Source organism: Ruditapes philippinarum, unplaced genomic scaffold (assembly GCF_026571515.1).
Source record: "Ruditapes philippinarum isolate M1 unplaced genomic scaffold, ASM2657151v2 ctg312_1_1_1_1, whole genome shotgun sequence".
NCBI lineage: Eukaryota > Metazoa > Mollusca > Bivalvia > Venerida > Veneridae > Ruditapes > Ruditapes philippinarum.
Window position 1 is genome coordinate 283,065 of NW_026860715.1, and position 18,491 is coordinate 301,555.

At 33.1% G+C, this 18,491-nt stretch overlaps 1 protein-coding gene across 1 annotated transcript in view; it reads right to left on the minus strand.

Moving 5' to 3' along the window:
- The window catches only part of LOC132713166 (cell surface glycoprotein 1-like), a 46,283-nt gene that overhangs the window by 13,670 nt on the left and 14,122 nt on the right, over positions 1-18,491 (minus strand). Inside the window, exons 3-10 of the mRNA XM_060695652.1 lie at positions 16,867-17,038; positions 12,595-12,669; positions 10,373-10,594; positions 6,625-6,808; positions 5,964-6,261; positions 3,885-3,988; positions 3,269-3,324; positions 843-1,992 (exon numbers count right to left, since the gene is read on the minus strand). Coding sequence (XP_060551635.1) covers positions 843-1,992; positions 3,269-3,324; positions 3,885-3,988; positions 5,964-6,261; positions 6,625-6,808; positions 10,373-10,594; positions 12,595-12,669; positions 16,867-17,038 — 2,261 coding nt within the window. The remainder of the gene's footprint in view (positions 1-842; positions 1,993-3,268; positions 3,325-3,884; positions 3,989-5,963; positions 6,262-6,624; positions 6,809-10,372; positions 10,595-12,594; positions 12,670-16,866; positions 17,039-18,491) is intronic.

The following is an 18,491-nucleotide window of genomic DNA, read 5'->3' on the forward strand; positions in this document are numbered from 1 at the left end:
TCATTAGTATGGTGGGAAATTGGGACATATAGGTCAAGAAATGATGTGAACTTGAAACTAAAGCGTCATAAATATGATTGGAAATTGGAACATATAGGTTAAGAACTGGCAGCTAATTAGATTAAAAGTATAAAACTATAGGGTAATAATTACTGGAAAAAGGAACAATATATAATCATCATGGTGGGAAATTTATTGAAAATTCTGCATATATAGGGTCATTAGTATGATGTTAAAAATAAAACTATCCAAAATCTATCTAACATTCAAATTAAGTTCTCATTAATGCCTTATTAAACAATGACTAAGTTTCCAAGAGCATGAAAATATAATACATGCTTATACATGTTGGAAAATTGAAATTTTAAAACTATGGCATCAGTAACTAGAAAATAAAACTAAACAAGATCTATTTAAAATTTTGCACGGTTCCATTATTTCATTGTTAAATGATCACTGAGTTCTGGAATGTGTAAATAAATGTGTTATATGCACTGTCAGATGATCTATGACATTCCTCATGGCATCAGATATGACATCCCTTACATTTAATTACCTCATATTAATTACTTCTGCAATGTATGTGAACCAACATGTTTGTTGATTCTTTCTCTATGAGCATAATTATTTAAGTCAAAATAGACATTATAAATTCTTGCAATTTCAAGTCATATTGCATGGTTTATCATTCAGATGGTCACTCAGACCTACGCTTTAAATGTAAAAATCTTATTATGCATATTACTTTTAACAATGCCCTGTTATATGACATTGGACCCATGGTTGTTTTTCATTTCCTTATTTCAGAATTTTCTTCAAAACTATTGCATAACTTGACTTACCTTTATTAGAATTTTCCTGTACAGGTTCGGCATTTTCTCCACTATCTTTGGTTTCATCTTTGGAATCAGTCTCATCAATGCCCACTGTTTTATCTTTATTTTCTGTACAATCATCTTTACTGTCTTCACTTCTCTGTTTAGGAGAAGGTACAGGAGACAGATCTTTAATCTGGGAGTATACATTAGTGTCTACTTCAAGAGTTGCTGTGCTCTTTCCAACTGCATCATTCTCTGTTATGGTTGCATAGATATTTTCCTTTGGAGATGATGGTGAAAGAGAACCTTCTTTTTCCGGAATTTCTGAATATTCATTTTCATTCTCAGTAATAGCTTTACTGTCTTCACCATCTGTTTTGTTACTCATCACTAGGTATGTTGATTCTTCAGGGGCAGTATTTGCTCTACGAAGCTGGCCTTGTCTTTCTTTAAATCTATCAGTAGGTGAAGAAGGATTAGGACTCACATACACATCATCCGAAGGGTTAGGAGCTGTGTTCATTCTACGAAGTTCTGGTCTTGTTTTACGTGACAAATCGGCAGATAATTTTCGTAAATTTGGAAAAAGAATACCATAGTTATCTACCCCTTGCTGTGAAGATTGTTGTTCTTGTACATTAGAAGAATTGACACTGGCCTTCACTTGTGGTTTGACCTCTGAAACTGGTCTTCCTGACTGGTCAGAATGGTTTACTTTTGACATCTCCATGTAAAATCCTTCACTAACAGGTCTAGTTGTCTTTGGCTCAACAGAGTTATCTTCCTTAGCAACTATTGTTTTAGGAGACAACGATGGTCTTGGGCTTTTTACAGGGGGACAACAATGTGTTGAATTTGGAATGCTGCAATCTGATTGGTCAGTTCTTTGTAAACAAGAATTTGGTGAACTACAATCTGATTGGTCTGTTCCTTGTGCTGTGGAATGCAATTCGTCTACATTTTGCCCGGAATGCTGGGAAGTGCTTTCACAATCAGTGGAGTCAATATTTGAGGTTTGTGCAGGGGGAATGTTAACAAAACTTTCTGGAATGTTAGTACCTGATATCTCAGGAGTAGAAGTTGTAGAGGAAACAGGCTCTTGTGAAGAGAGTGGTGGAGATTTACGCACTGGAGCCGGAGATCTTTTCTGTCTTGGTGGCTTCTTTGGTTTAGGCTAAAACAAAGTGAATTCATTTTAAAAGATTAAAATCTAAGCATTAAAATATCAAAATATATTCTTTAAAAAGCTTTCTCTGTGTTTAGCTTTGGTTTCAAACTTTTTATACTTTAAAACTAAAGAATTTTGAACTTGTTTTCTACAAGTAACTTCCAAAACTGTAACACAAATCACTTGAATTAGAAATGTATGATAAAGGCTATAAATATATTTCTTCAACTATTTTTTGTCACTTTAAGCATGTGTAGTGCTGCTTTAAGACTTAAACTAGTTTCTTTAACCTTATTCTTACTCTGCTTATATAAGCAGCTTAGCTGCATTGATGTATTGATACATTCTTTATGAATAATATGCAATAAAATAATATTCATTATTATCAAAACAATTCAGTTTGTTTTCTTATTTCTCTGGTCTTAACACAATTTTTAACAATTAATTTTTTTGCAGCCGATCCATCCGACCAGCTTTAATTACCTATTTTTCCACAATGGACCAACAAATTATCCCATAATATTTTTCAATTTTTTTTTTTTTATTGGGTTTAACGTCCCATCGACACAGTATAGGTCATATCGCGACGTTTCAGCCCTTACTGGTGGAAAAGACCTCAGGTGCCCTTCCATGCATTATTTAAGGCACAAACTTGCACCTAAGTAGAACCACAGACGTTCCGTAAGCTAGCTGGAAAGCATATGAGCCGTGTCACGACAAAACCAACATAATGGGTGTGCGACCAGCATGGATCCAGACCAGCCTGCGCATCCGCGCAGTCTGATCAGGATCCATGCTGTTCGCTATCAGTTTCTCTACTTGTTATAGAGTTGGTAAGCGAACAGCATGGATCCTGATCAGACTGCGCGGATGCGCAGGCTGGTCTGGATCCATGCTGGTCGCAAAGCCATTATGTTGGTTTTGTCGTGACACGGCTCATATTTTTCAATCAGCGGTGAGAGATAAATGGCCATCAGACTCACCGTCCATCATAAATTATCACAGACAAATAACGCCTTGCCCAGGGATCCAACCAAAGACCCTTTGATTACAAATCCAATGCTCCTGCTATTGAGCTAAGTGGTGTGTAAATAAACAATTCAGAGATATTTGTTAAATATGTTTGCATAAAGAAAATTGCAAAACAAAATACCTGCTTCATCAAAGGGGGTCAGGAATAAACCATACAAATAACACTTGCAATGAGTTAGTTTGTGATCAGAATTTACAAAGAAATTTTTCTTTAAAATCATAGAACTGAAACAAAAACTGTAATCACTACCATGTTAGCTTTTGATGTAGGTGGACTAGATTCAGGAATGCTGGGTATACTGTGTTCTGAAATTTAAAAAAAACAAAAAACATGTTATTACTACTGCAAAATCAATTTTATTCGTGGAGCAATAATTTTCAGGTCAATTCACATAACATTAAAGATCGAACAAAATTTCATTCTGTCTGCTGTAAGATTATTTTGCATTACATTTTTTACATTTTACCTTAAGGAAAAATAAACAGTCCAGGAATTTAAGACCCCAGGAAAATGTTCTTGTAACAAAAACTTGAAATTAAGTGAATTGACAGTATATCATTCATATATCTCTAACATTGAAAATCTGATCTCCACAGATTTGTTAAAGCTAAATTTCAACAAATTCATTTAGGTTCAATTGTATAAAAACTTGAAAGCTCATTTTAACCAATCTCTAAAGACTTTTTCCTGGAACTAACAAACATTGGAAGAGGTCTCTATACAAAATCATACTTAACTCAATGCATTATCTAAAATGCTTTCACTCTTGCCTTACAAATAAGATTATCATTTTAATCTTCAACTCCTCAAATATATGGTAACAGAACACAGTACCATGAATAGGTAATGAAAATTTAAAACTCACCTGCTGGAAGTAAGGAAAGTCTTCCCTCTTGTGTGAATATTGAATGTCTTGGTGGTAACGGTGGTGGCACATCATCAGTTGTGGAGCTGGCTGTACTTATCACCCTGAAATTATACAAGAAATTAATCAAATGTTAACTTACATAACTGTATACAATATAAGATTTTTTAATAGTCAAGAGCATATTTGTCACTAGTTCTGGTTTCCAAAACTTTATGAGCTGCTTTTCAAAGATCCTATACCTCAATTATTGTATGTTTTTATATCATTAATATAATGCTCAAATGAAGATTTATCAATTTTGTAAGTTCCAAAACCATTATTTGTAAAGATATTACTGAATTTACATTTCATGTTAATAAAGGGAGTAATTAGAAATTTATTTTCTATAAAGTCTAAGTCAAATTTTTTTCAATAAGAAATGAATGCATACATTTTAATGATTACCGTATAAGTGGTTTTTTCTGCGGTGACTTTATTTCTGCGTTTTCTGCGGTCAGTTTCAGCACCGCAGAAATAAAAACCGCAGAATATTTCTCCACATTTTGTTTTCTACATAAGGACCTGTTTCCTCTAAAGTAATAACGACTAACGGATTATAACGGTTAGCGGGTCATCGAATTATATAAAATTGCTTTTGGCTAAGTATGTAATATGTGCTTGTAAGGACATGAAGGGTGTATTTGTTGTTTATTTTGCCAATTTATGAACAAAGAAATTTAAACACCATAGTGTTGCCTGTACGCTAAAGGTTTGTTTACCACTAAATCATTAAAACCATTTAAACACTTATACTGCTAAATTATCTTCGTGTACATTAATTCTTGTCTGATTTACGATAAACTTCTATCAGTTTTATTAAATTAAAAATACTACCGGGGTATATTTTTAACACGTCATTTCACGCTGATCAAAAGATGCAAACTGTCTATTATTGCACATTATATTTTTTTTGTTTGCAAGCAAACAATATAATTGTTTGTAATTACCATATAGTTTTGCGGTGACGACGGTAAACAAAATTTTAATGCGAATGTGTACATGCAAAAAAAATAGGTAAAGTAATGTGACTTAGACTTTGATAGGATGAGCCGCAGAATTTAAATCACGTTTTGTCCAAAGATTGTGCCGCAGAAATAAAATCCGCAGAAATAAAAACATGCCAAAATTTGGAAAAACCGCAGAATTTGGAGCCCGCAGAAAAAACCACTTATACGGTACATATAATGTAGACACATATTTCCAGTACATATTTTACAAATTCTTTGATGTTTGAAAATTGTTTTAGAAGCATAATTAATACATGTATAAAGTTTCACTTAAGTGTGGTAACAATCTTAATTTAAACACACAGGATCTTTAACATTTTTGTTTTTCATCTGTTCATATGTCATAGTCTATAAACTGGTACAATGAAGACCTTAAGCTAATTTGTCACAGTTTTATAAGTTTTATAAGAATGCAATTATTACTAAAGTTGAACTTTCATTGGCTGACATGCTCTGTATGTAAACATGAATACAACACATAAACATTTTTTGCCTGAAATGCCTCAAGTCATATTTATCTTATATAAGCTATATTTTCCTGTATATCCAGTCAGGAAACCAAGTGACTTTAATACCTTTTTGTATACAAAAGAACAAGTTTTTGGATCTTTTTAGTTTCTTGCTGCTGGATTCTTTCAATTTCTATGTACAAGTACAAAGTGTAAACCTCAGAATTTCAGCTCTAAGTGCTGCAAATATTCTCTTGGATAATAATTTCAGATACAATACAGGCTTAAAACTAACAACTTCAGGACATGCAGAACTAGGTTTCAGTCATCATTTTTCAAGTCAACATGATATAATCAATACAATGTATAAACAAAAAATTAAACATCAACACCTTTTTTCTCAGTGTCTTTTTTGAAAACTTACAACAAGACTTTATATTTTACATTCTTGTTACTAAAAATTATGTAAGAAAGTGAATGGGACATAATTTTTAATGTCATTAAATTGATATGCAAAGTTATGTGAAAACTGTAATTTGTTAATAAAGAAAACATCTATAATAGGAATGATTCCTATTTACCTATCCATATCCAATTTCTCTTTATTTGGTTTAGAATATGTTGGTACAACTGAAATATTTTCTTGTTCCCCTTCCGGAGAAACTTTGTACATTGAAACTCTTGGTGTAGGAACCGGCCTCTCTGGTGTGCCTTCTTTCTCTGCAGCATCTACAGGGAGTGGCTTGTCTGGTGGGTGTGGCCTATCAGAAGGACTTGGTTTCTCAGGTGGGAGGGGCTTAACAGCAGCAGTAGGTTTATCTATTCCACTACGACAGTTTGCCAAGCTTTCATACTTATCACCAGACTGATTCATGTGTTCTGCAATTGTATATAAATTAAAAGAAAAAAACATTATTCCAAACATATAAAGGAATATCATGTGGATCATGCTAATGTGTCTGATTCATATTTTGTTTGGTGTGACTATATGGATACGTAGAAACAAGTCTTTTAAGTGACCAATCTAGATCTTGCATGCATAGCAGCATCTGATAAAGACAAACATTTGTACAAAGTATTGAAATTATTCAATATATGGTCAGGACAAGTAAAAATGCTGAACATTTTGCCTTCAAACCTTAAGTCCGACAATTCAAATTGAGTTTTTGAATATGTAATTTTTATTTGTATACTGCACTTCAGTAGTTCATGGCAATAATTATTAATGTTATTTGAGCTTACCTTGTATAGCTTTGGTTATTTCTGTGAAGGATTTTTGTTGAGCTTGGTGTGCACTAAGCAGCTCCAGCACGGTCTGACCCTTGTAGTCCCTCTGGTTCACATCAATACCTCGCTCTAGTAACAGCTTTACCACATCAAGTTTCCCGTGCAAGGCCGCCTCGTGTAAGGCATTACCTGTTTCAGTCTGAAATGAAAATAAAGCAAGAGTTGTCAGCATTTCATCAAAAGCATTAAAAAATTTCTTATAAATTCCTGATTTTCATAACCAAAATATTACTTTTAAAATATCAAGAACAATAAATTATTTCTTCATTTACACTACTATGAACTTGGCAAGGGAAGTAACTTTTCAGGGCTTTAATCACATTCAATTACAGTATTAATTTTTCATTCAAGTCAAAGTGTAAAAGATGGGAGCTAAAGTTTTGATCTTTCCCTTAAAATTTTGAAATAAAATTTTAAATTCTATTCAAATTTAACACTTGTATATATTAGAAATTTCTGGGGAAAAACCCCATATTTTTTCTTTCCCAAACCCCAAATGACTCATTATATTTTTTTTAAACACCAGTTCAGCCATATTCTGGCAGAACATTTAAGTTATCTATATCACTGAATATTATAGTAGTACAGGCCTATTTCCTGCCAATATATTAAAGTAGCAACTTTCAGCATTAAGATATGCATTAGAAGATTCAGTGTTTTCATATTTCATTTTACTGTGAATTCAATTAAAATTGGGGCATGAAATTTCATGGTATTGTATCTTAAATTCTTAAGATTGTATATAGATAAGATAGAAAAAAAATGTATGTCAGACAAAATAAGATTTCCTTGGATATTAAATATGTTGATTGACCTATCTGTAAAAACCACAAAAATTAGTGCCCCACAAATAATAATGATGCAGTAATACATGAATTATACATGAATTATTCTTTAAATATTATTTTGTAACTTATAAGCCTTATTCTTTTTGTATTCTTTGTGTTTTAAAGTCACACACATGTCAACTATTCATAGTCCAAGTGATGAACTAAAGGAGGAGACTTTGTGCATTATTTCAGACATGAATGATTTCCTAGTGGACCCTTTCACAAGCTTGTTTACTATATAGCTCATCCTCATTTCAGATTTTAGCATAATTTTTGGGATCAATTACTTTTATAAATAAGCAATGGAAATCTCATGATCACCTGATGATGAGGTCATTGAAATGATTTCTTTTTAAAAAGAAAGGAGTTAGAAATAATTGCAATTAATTATACATTTAAACACTTGCTGGAACGTAATTTCATTGGTTGATATTTTGCACACCTGATGCTGTATACTGTGCTCCTCTTAGTTCACGGTACTTAACACTTTAAAACAGTAAAGAACACAAACAATAAACTTACACAACAAAAACTGTTATAAACTGTATCATTTAGTCATTTTTCTGATATATGACACAAGGAAACAACAAGATATTCAATCAAAATTAGTTTTAATTTGTCAGATGTAAACCGTGTGTCGGCCATTTTGAAAACAGTATGTCATCATTTACCTCGCGGTAATGGTGATTTATTTCAGTTTTTTCATGTTTCAGTTAAAATTTCTTTAAGTTATTTTGCATAATTTTAAATATTAAAAGTATCTTTACATTGTTACTCAAAATTCATTTTTTCAACAAACAAGAACATTTAGAAAATGATGATTGTTTCAGACATATGCACAAATTTAATGGACTTTTGTTGTTTTTTGTAGAAGTTTGTAAAATGTTGTTCAGTTTTACGTAAAAATCTATAGATTTAGATTATTTTGCACAAAAACTTTGTTGTTAAGGTGTTTGAACAAAATATGTCAATTCTGACCAATTATAACAATGGTCACATGAAAATATGCCATTACCGTGAGATAAGTGATGACGCGGAATTAGTGATGTTGAGTATATATTGACGCAAATTTATTTGTTTTACCCATGGTTGATTACATGTTACATGTATCAAACTTGGGTATCTGACAATGGAACTAATAGTGTTTACTTTTGCCACCAGTTTGCTACTGTTGGTAGCTTAACCTTTTACCTCATATAGCATGTTTTGACGGCTTTTACACCGCCCCCCCCCCCTTTTGAGCCTAAAATAGTGAAAAAATGCCCTATTTAGACCCAAACACTGATTTTCGTTTAAGAAACAATGTTAAAAAAAAGTGACTACTTTTTAGGTGCCGCCCCCTATCAAAAAGGTACATCAAGGGGGTGTCAGAGGGGGGATTTGCCCCCTTCTGTTTCAGGGTTTGAAGGGGGCAGTAGCCCCACTCATCTTCAAGAAAACTTTGGACTTGTGAGTGGCTAAAAATGGCCTTAAGTAAACCTTATGGTAAGGTGTAACCAACACCGAAAAGCCTTTTACATTATCTCAATCCACTGAGAAATTGCAGCACTTTGAAATAAATTTTGATGGAAAAAATCGAGGCAAAATAGTGATTTTTGGCAATTTTGAGACGTCCCCCTTTTGCCATGGTAACAGGAAATTTAAGATTAAGCATGCTGTAACAAAGGCTTTGGTCCAGTCAACATTTGTGCCAAGTTTGATTAGTATTGAAGCTTTTTTAAAGTTTCATAGCAGTTTCAACTTATAACAGGAGGCTTTTCAATGAAAACAGCCATTTTTCACAATATGCTCACGCAGTAAAAAGTGAATTGTACTACTGAATTTGTTACTGAAATCACTTGTTATATCAACTGGACTGTTCCAAATACAAATCAGGGAAAATCCATTTCTCAAATTAAGCCGGTTAAGGGTGAAGATCAAAGTAACACCCTCCTGGTCTGTGGCCCAAATATCCCAACTGTTGAATTGAATTTACACGAAAAAGTAACTATTACACATTGTTGGAACCCTTCAGCCATTTTTTTTTAAAGCACATAAGTCAATTTTTGAAGCCCGTAAGCCATGCAACATGTTCCTTTTTAAGATCAATAGAAAAGCATACATATACAATACAATAATGAGTTTCAAAAGGAAATCATTTATATAATACATTGCATATCATACATTAATTTAAAAGAAAATTCTGTTTTTCAAGGGCACTTGAGATAAATACAAAGCTTAACAATTATAACTAGTCATGTAGAAAAATTCTCATTTCTTTTGTCCTTCATAACTTCCTTCCACTTCACTTCAATATATAAACATTAGCTTTAATTGTTGTGTACATTAATTTTTCTTTATATTGTATATTCAAATATTTAATATAACATTTAAAACAAGGGTTAAGCAAAACTTCCAAATCAGAAAGGCGGATTTTGCAAAAATCGCACATTTAAATGATGGTCATGCTAAAGTTCTATATCTAATCCATACATGTAGGTTAAAAATATTAAAGTCAATCTTTGCAGATTCTGAGAGATCTGCAGATTTCCTTCAAGATAACAGATTATTAATAGGGTCACACATTACAGAAACCTCTTAGGTATCTGCTACCTGGTATATAACCGAAATACTATCAAATACAGTTCATATATATATACACAGAAAAATCACACAAAAATTGGCACGCCACAGCCAGGACTTGAACCATGGTCAATCATGCTAACTATTTCACCATAGCAGCTTTTGCGTTTTCTTTGTGGTTATTGACCTTTTATATTAAAGCTATTTTTAACTTTATTGTGATCACTTTCATTACCATAGCTACGAGCTATTTATAGCTACTTTTACAGCTGTTGACTGAAATGCTATCACACAACCTTACACTTCCTTACCATAGTCTGTATATCAAAATTATTATCCAGCAACACAGCTACAATATCTCTGTGTCCATTTCGAGATGCTAGATGCAATGGTGACTGTGTGCTTGACGGGTGTCGCGCCAACTCTGGGTGCGATATCAACAACCGCTGCACAACCTCAAGGCGACCATACTGTGAAGCTAGGTCCAGCGGTGAAGCCTCATTCAGATTCCTTATGGTTGGGTTTGCTGATTTCTATATGGATACAAATACAAAAATTGACTCATCTTTTGACGTGCATCTTTTAAAACTGCCTTATGTTAATGATTGTATGTAAACATTTAAATAAAACTAAAACTACCTTATGTTAAAGATTGTATATTGACATTTAATAGAGTTTCATTTAAAAAATATCTCATAATTTTTTTTTTCTCATTGGGTTTTCGTTTTATGTCGCACCAACAAAGTATAGTCATATGGCGACGTTTCAGCTTTACTGGTGGAGGAAGACCTCAGGTGCACCTTTGTGCATTATTTCAGGCACAAACAGGCGACTGAGTAGAATCACCGACATTCCCATATCTCATAATCTGTAAGCCTAAAGAACTTAATAACTTTGCATGAATGCTATCTATCACAGTCAAATCTACTTCCTGGACTACTAGTAACCAGTATAGCTGTCATGACTACGGTCAACAAGAGCCCAGTTTGAGGCAGGTGATGCTCCTCAAATAGGTTTTGGACACAGAAAAGTACACCTCTTGTTGTTTCAGAGTTATGTCCCTGGAAAAAGTTCAAAGTGTAATAATTCCATAATTAAGCAAGGCAGAGTAACTGTTCTCTGCTCTGCACTTCTAATCAATGTGATCTATCAACTTACAAAGTTTCTATTTGACACCTCTTATGGTTTCCAAGTTATGTCCCGGACAAAGTTCAAAACGTAAAAATGAACAAAGGGCAATAACTACAAAATTTGGCAAGGCGGAGTTCAAGTTCTTGTGCATTGCACATCTTACCCATTGAGACCTATCTACCTACAAAGTTTCATGTTGATATCTCTTGTCGTTTTAGAGTTATTTCCCAGACAAGATTTTTTTAAAAGGGGAGATAATTCAAAAATTGGGCAAAATAGAGTTATATTTTTTTTGTACTGCACTTTTACTCAATGAGATCTATCTACCAACAAAGTTTCATGTTGAAATAAACAAAGGGCAATAACTCCAAAATTAGGCAAGGCAGAGTTATGATTCTTGTGCACTGCACATCTACCCATTGAGATATATTTACCTACAAAGTTTCATGTTGATATTTCTTATAGTTTTACAGCTATTTCCTGGACAAGGTTTTTCTAAAAGGGGAGATAATTCAAAAAATGAGGCTTAACAGAGTTATGGTTCTTTTGCACTGCACTTCTACTCAATGAGATCTATCTACCTACAATGTTTCATGTTGATATCTCTTACAATTTTAGAGTTATGTTCCGGACAAAGATCAAAGTGTTAAAATTAACAAAGGGCAATAAATCCAAAATTAGGCAAAAAAAGTTACGGTTCTTGTGCACTACACATCTACCCATTGAAATCTATTTACCTACAAAGTTTCAAGTTGATATCTCTAAAAGTTTTAGAGTTATGTCCCGGACAAGATTTTTCTAAAAGGGGAGATAATTAAAAAACCGGGCAAAATAAAGTTATGTTCTTTGACAGTGCACTCCCCCTCAATGCTCTCTACCACTGTATGAAGTTTAAACAAATTATCTCCAAGGGTTTTCAAGTTATGCTCCGGACAAGACAACTGACAGACAGACGGACGGACGGACAGACAGACAAGGTGACGACTACATGCTCTCCCTTTGGGGAGCATAATAAAAATGATTAGAAGAGCCCTTCACAACTTGTAGATTGCCATTACCAATCTCCATAACTGAAATTGCTATCAGCTTATTGCTTACTATATCATTTGATCATTAACTTTGTTAAAATTATTTCGAAGATTAATACATATACCAACATCCATTATACATAAAAACACTTTTATTGAAGTGTTTTAACTGATCATTTATGTAGGAACAAGGACATAAACAAATCTTTTTCTAATTACAATAGACATAATTGCAAAATTATGACAAAATAATGAATCTGAAAATATGTAAGTTATTATTCTGTGTATTAGGTTTATTTAAATGACAGTAATTTAAGGCCTATAAAATCTCCTATTTTCATTTTGAAAGGAAACATAAAAATAACAACACAAACCTGTAATAAGACGTCTACCACAGCCACATGGCCATACTGAGCTGCACAATGCAGAGCTGTATCACCTGTACCATTCTGAAAGATACAAATTGCAGAAATCTTTATTTTCCATAAAAAAGACATCAGTGATGATAGGGGCAGGAAAAGTGAGAAGAATGGAAGAAATTAGGCTGGGCCACAGTCAAAACAATTTGTTAAAATTACTAAAATAAGCCTCCAGTACTTTAAAAGATACATGGCAAGACCAAAAATCCCAGATTTTTCTTAACCAAAAGAAATGTAAGATTTCAGAAGGACCTGACTAACTGTCCACCAGTCTATTCAAAGTTTAAGGGATTTCAATATCTTATACAAAACTTGAGCTACAAAATTTATAGACCCTTAATGTCAGACAGCATGAATGTGTAGACTGACCTGGTTATATACTAGTCGCAGAGGCTAAACAGGTTTAGGGTTTTTTAAAAACCTCTGTCTGCACGCAGGGGTCAGTCAACTTTCACATATAACTGACTTAAAACAATGACACAGACACATACATTTTTCACAAAATCCAAAGTCCATTGACATTATTCTCTTCCAGTGAAGAACAAAAAAAAATGTCGAGTCCAAAAGTAAGACAGATGTCAGAAAATAAAAATTATGGCCTATATTCTAAACAATATAATCGTCCTTTACATAATGCAGATATCTCACATAAAGATGTTATACAAAGAAAATGCTGTATACGTTTCTCAGCTGAGCTATAAATTTCTATTATTTATAGTTCGGACCAAATTACATTAAATATTTACATGACAAATGACTTCATCATTGTAAAAACTAATCCTTGGAGCTACATTAAATAGATTATAGTAGGCATTAATAATTTGCCAGGCAATATTTTAGTATAAATATAGGATTATTCAAAGAACAAAGTCAGCATGACAGAAAATATAGACGCAGTTAAGAGGGGAAGAAAATAGGTCACGACGGGATGTTGGTGTACTAATTTCTGTTCTTAGACAGACTACTTGATACAGGAAATGCTGAGTTATTAAGAGAGTTTAAATGTTGTTCTATCAAAGTCCATTTTACTTGACAAAAAAAAATTGAAAAATGAAAGTTTCAAGCTAAATCACTAAAAAAAAAAAAAAAAAAAAAAAAAAACAGACGTTGCGTCATTTGTCATTTAACGGACGTTGCGTCATTTGTCATTTGTTATGTTATAAACGTCAATTTTTTCTGAAGAAGACTAAACGTCGAAAGCCTAAGAAAAGCGTTTGTTTTTATTGAACTGATTATAAGCTAAATCACTTACATTTGAGTGTTATAATTTTTTTAAATTACATGCATTTACAGTGTCATATAAAATAACTGACTGATACAGAAAAAAAACCACATAATAGTAGGAATTGAAGTGTGATGCAGTGGTGAGGGGCAAATTAATGTCTGTCAACAAGTAACCTTAACCAATTGGTCATTTAAAAAAACACACAATTTGGATACTTAAAGTAAAAATATTTAACTAACACTATACATGTACTTAAATCATGATCATGTGAGGTTAAGGAAAATAAATCAAAAGATTAAGGTAATAGTAATGCTTAAAATTACCATATCAAAAGGTTTAAGGAAAATTATGTGAAATATTCTTTTATAAATGAAAGAAATTTTCAAAATTTATTTAATATTTCAGCCATAAGAAAAAAATTCATCATATACAGAAGGCATACAGAATATCATTCTTACAGACATGACCATCGGCAGTTTTCTTGGTGCATAAAAAAAGGAATATATTCCTTGCTAAAAATATCAATCAAGTGTTTCAGACAAAAGAAAATTAAGAAATCAAGTAAAGTGGGCAGCTAATGTTTTATAAGACAGAGTGTAGGAGACACAAATATAGCTTTTAATTTTCCCCAATATACAATATTAAGTGAAGAAAATGGATGTGCCATCGTTTAGTACCCTATAATTATTTCAGGAGATTTTTCATGTCCACCATTATTCTACTATTCTTAAGCAAAATAAATTTCAGGTTATCAAGAAAAAAAATACAGTATTCTTAGTTAATTGTTATAAATATATCTTTGATAAAAAAAAACTGGGAAATTATAACTGAAAGGTCGTTTATACTGAACTCTCAATGATTAATTTGAAATCGGTTACCTAAACTAAGAGTTCAATGTATGATGTTATCAAGATAAACAACTATCCTGAAGAAGATAAAAGATATTGAGACAATCAGAGACGAATAACGAAAAAAAATCAAATGCCCATGTCAATGACTGAAAAAACAACAGAATGATATAGTTTTGTCACACCTTGATTACAGCCATATCAGTGAACATACACAGATTGATTTATTAATATTTAGGTAGAGATATGGTATTAAATGGACCAGGAGTTACATAATAAATTAATAATATGAATTCATATAAACAAGAGCCGGTTGAACCGGGTGATGCGCCCGAATAGGTTTTGGACACAGGAAGGTATACCTCTTGTTGTGTCAGAGTTATGTCACAGACAAAGTTCAAAGTGTAAAAACAACCCAAATATTTGTGCATGAACACATTGTCTCAATATGGTGTAATCAATTTTTGTGAAATAGTTGTAAAAATCCGACTTCAAATAACGAAGTTATGCGCCGGACATGATTTTTGCTTCAAGGTAGCAACCCAAATGTTGCATGCGACACGTCATTTCAATAATGGTGATCCATCTCTGTGAAATAGTTGTTAAATCCGACTTCCAGTAACGAAGTTATGGGCCGGACACGATTTTGCTGCAAGGTCATGCCGTGACCTTGACCTTCAAGGTAGCGACCAAAAATGTTGCGACCGCAACACAATGTCCGTCATTGTGGTGATCATTCTGTGAAATAGTTGTAAAATCCGACTTCAAATAACAAAGTTATAGGCCGAATACGATTTTACTGCAAGGTCATGCTGTGGCATTTTTGTTCTCCGAGGTAACGACCCAAATGTTGCGCGTGACATGTCATCTTAATATGGTGATCACTTCTGTGAAACAGTTGTAAAATCCGACTTCAAATAACGAAGTTACGGGCCTGACACGATTTTGCTGCAAGGTCATGCTGAGACCTTGACCTTCAATGAAATTTTTCGGGGAGCATAAAAACTTTACATATTTACATATTAAAGCTATAGTATAACATTATATCAGAGTAGCAAGACTCAAATGTGTAGTATTTACGATAAAAAAGTTCACTTATTTCTTTGCATTTCATCATATAATTAAATCTTCTGTTATGAGATTAAGTTTATAGCATTATGAGTTATCAAACATTATTAATATTAATTTTAGAAATATTTTAGAATGATAACTTATTAAACAACATTTAGAAATATGCTGTGACATAAGCCAGGAGATACTACAACATAAAATATGTCAATGCGTAAAAACTATCAATAAACAAAAATGAACGCAAAATATTTCATCATCATCATGAAACAATCATGGTTATCATAGATAAGATAAAGATGAAGTTGTTAAAGGTTATATACAGGCTTGGCAAGATACTAGTGACATATTTTCAACATCATTATAATGTCAGACGCACTACGTCAAATCATTGTTGACAGCTTGTCTGTCACATTATCAAACACTTTCCCCCATGATTTCATTTACATGTGTCTTACATGTATAACCTACGTATGTTTATTAGGAAAACAATGGGTTTAACAGCATTTATTGTAGCGAAATATTATACCTATGCAACCAGTGCAGACCAAGATCAGCTGGTACACTGTGTGCTTTATGATAATGGTCTACACTGTTTTAAGTGTTTGCTGTTCTGTCAGTCCTTATTTTGAAATTCTCCACAAGTGTGATGATTTGTTTTTTTACTAGACTGAAAGATGGACATGTCCATTTAAAATATTTAGCAATAGTAAGAAATAAAAAATGCACAAGCAATGGCCAAGTGAATGAAGCTGTTGTTACATAATGGACATATTTCATAGCAGTGATGACAAAATATGGTCAGAAAAAAAATCACGCAAAGGTCATTTAGAAACAGGGACACAACATATTGAATTTTATTTGACAGAAGAACTCTGATGTCTCTATGCACTTTATTTCAGGCTGTGTAAAACAATCAGCCTACCTTATGCTTGTTTGACAGTTGCCTCACTTGAGAGAAATTAGTATCATTGGCCAGATTCAAACCTGTAGCAGTGAGATATCGGTGATTCCAAACCAACAACCTTACCTGGTCAGCCAAATAGTCCTTTTTACACTGTTACCTTAATTAATCAAATATCTTACCTGATGATTTACATTGACAGGATTCACTTCTTCGCTGTCGATTCCTGCTGTCAACAGCTGCATGACAATTTCAGCATCACCATTCCAGGCAGCCAGGTGAACAGGGGTACAACCCTGGCAGTCAATAAGACCAGGCTGTGCATCTGCTTTTAACAATGCTTCAACAACATCTCTGAAAATAAATAAAACATGGATATAAAATTTTGAATATTAACCCAATCCTAAACAATCTTCTTAGCCTCTCAAGAAAAGCACAAACCTAGAAGACTCTCTCCAGAAAACTACAGGCTAACAAAAGTCCCCTGTAAAAATACTGCCAAGAATATCTTATATATATCTTTATAGGCTTGGAAAAAACAACTGGATCAGAAAAGTATCTTCAGAAAGCTACAATCTTCACAATTTCTCCAGAAAACAACAGTTAATGATTTATATACATGTAAGTCTCTCAAGAAAACTTCAGTCGTAAAAGACACTCTTAAGAAAATTTCAGGCATAAAAGAGTCCCAGGCTTAGAGGAGTATCTCTGGAAACTAAGGTTGGGAAGAGTCTTTCCAGTATAATACAATAATAATGCACTAAGTTTTTTCCTGAAACTAAGGCCTGGAAGAGTCTTTCCAAAATATAACAATCTTAGGACAGTCTCTCAAGAAAAGAAAAACAGGCTTTAGAAGCTAATTCAGAAATAAAGGTCTCTCTAGAAAACTTTAGGCTTAGAGGAGTCTCTAGAAAAACTACAGGTTATGAATAGTCTCTCAGAATAGTCTCTCTTGAAAACTATTTAGGCAATAAATAGTCTCTCCAGAAAACTACAGGCTTAGAAGAGCCTTTTTAAAAAATACATATCATAAAAGCATCAACTGCCATCAGGAAAAAAACTTACAAACAATGTTGCTTTCAACTGATTTTGCAGCATTTGTTGTGGGAGTTAAGTGTAAATCACTATAGTGATTCCTATTTCTAATTTAGGTAAATTTCAGTCATGTGTCTAAAAACCTAGCAACATTCACTGCTAATTGGTAATTGATGCTAATTTATTGTTAAACATCAGACAATTCTAAATATCTCTATAGTTACCCATTCAATGTAAGTAAATTCAAGTAAGGCACATTCTAAATCAAATATTATTTGAAGGTTAATGCTTCCATTGTTAAAGTAAGAGTTGTCAATATCAAAATCCAAAAAATAATCGGCAAACAGTGTTGAGTCTGGCCCATTAGGCTTCATGGATATGATTGGTAAAGAGTTGTATGCCTGACTAGGCTTCACAGATATAATAGGTCAAAATATAAAGTTATACTTGGCAGTCATTCATAAGGGTTTACAGATATGAGGGGCCAACAGTATAGAGTCTTGCATAAGGCTTCATAGATATGAGTCATGAATAATGCTGCAGCAACGACAAGCCAACATCATAGCTGAACCTAGCTGACACTAGTTGTCTTTGCTGCTAATGTTTAAACAAGAGGGCCATGATGGCCCTAGATCGCTCACCTGACTTATCAAACTCATCCAAACAATTACCTAGACAAGCATTCTGACCAAGTCTCATGACAGGTGAGTCAAAAATGTGACCACTACAGCGTTAACAAGGATTATCCATATTTGAGCAGTGCGACCTAGTT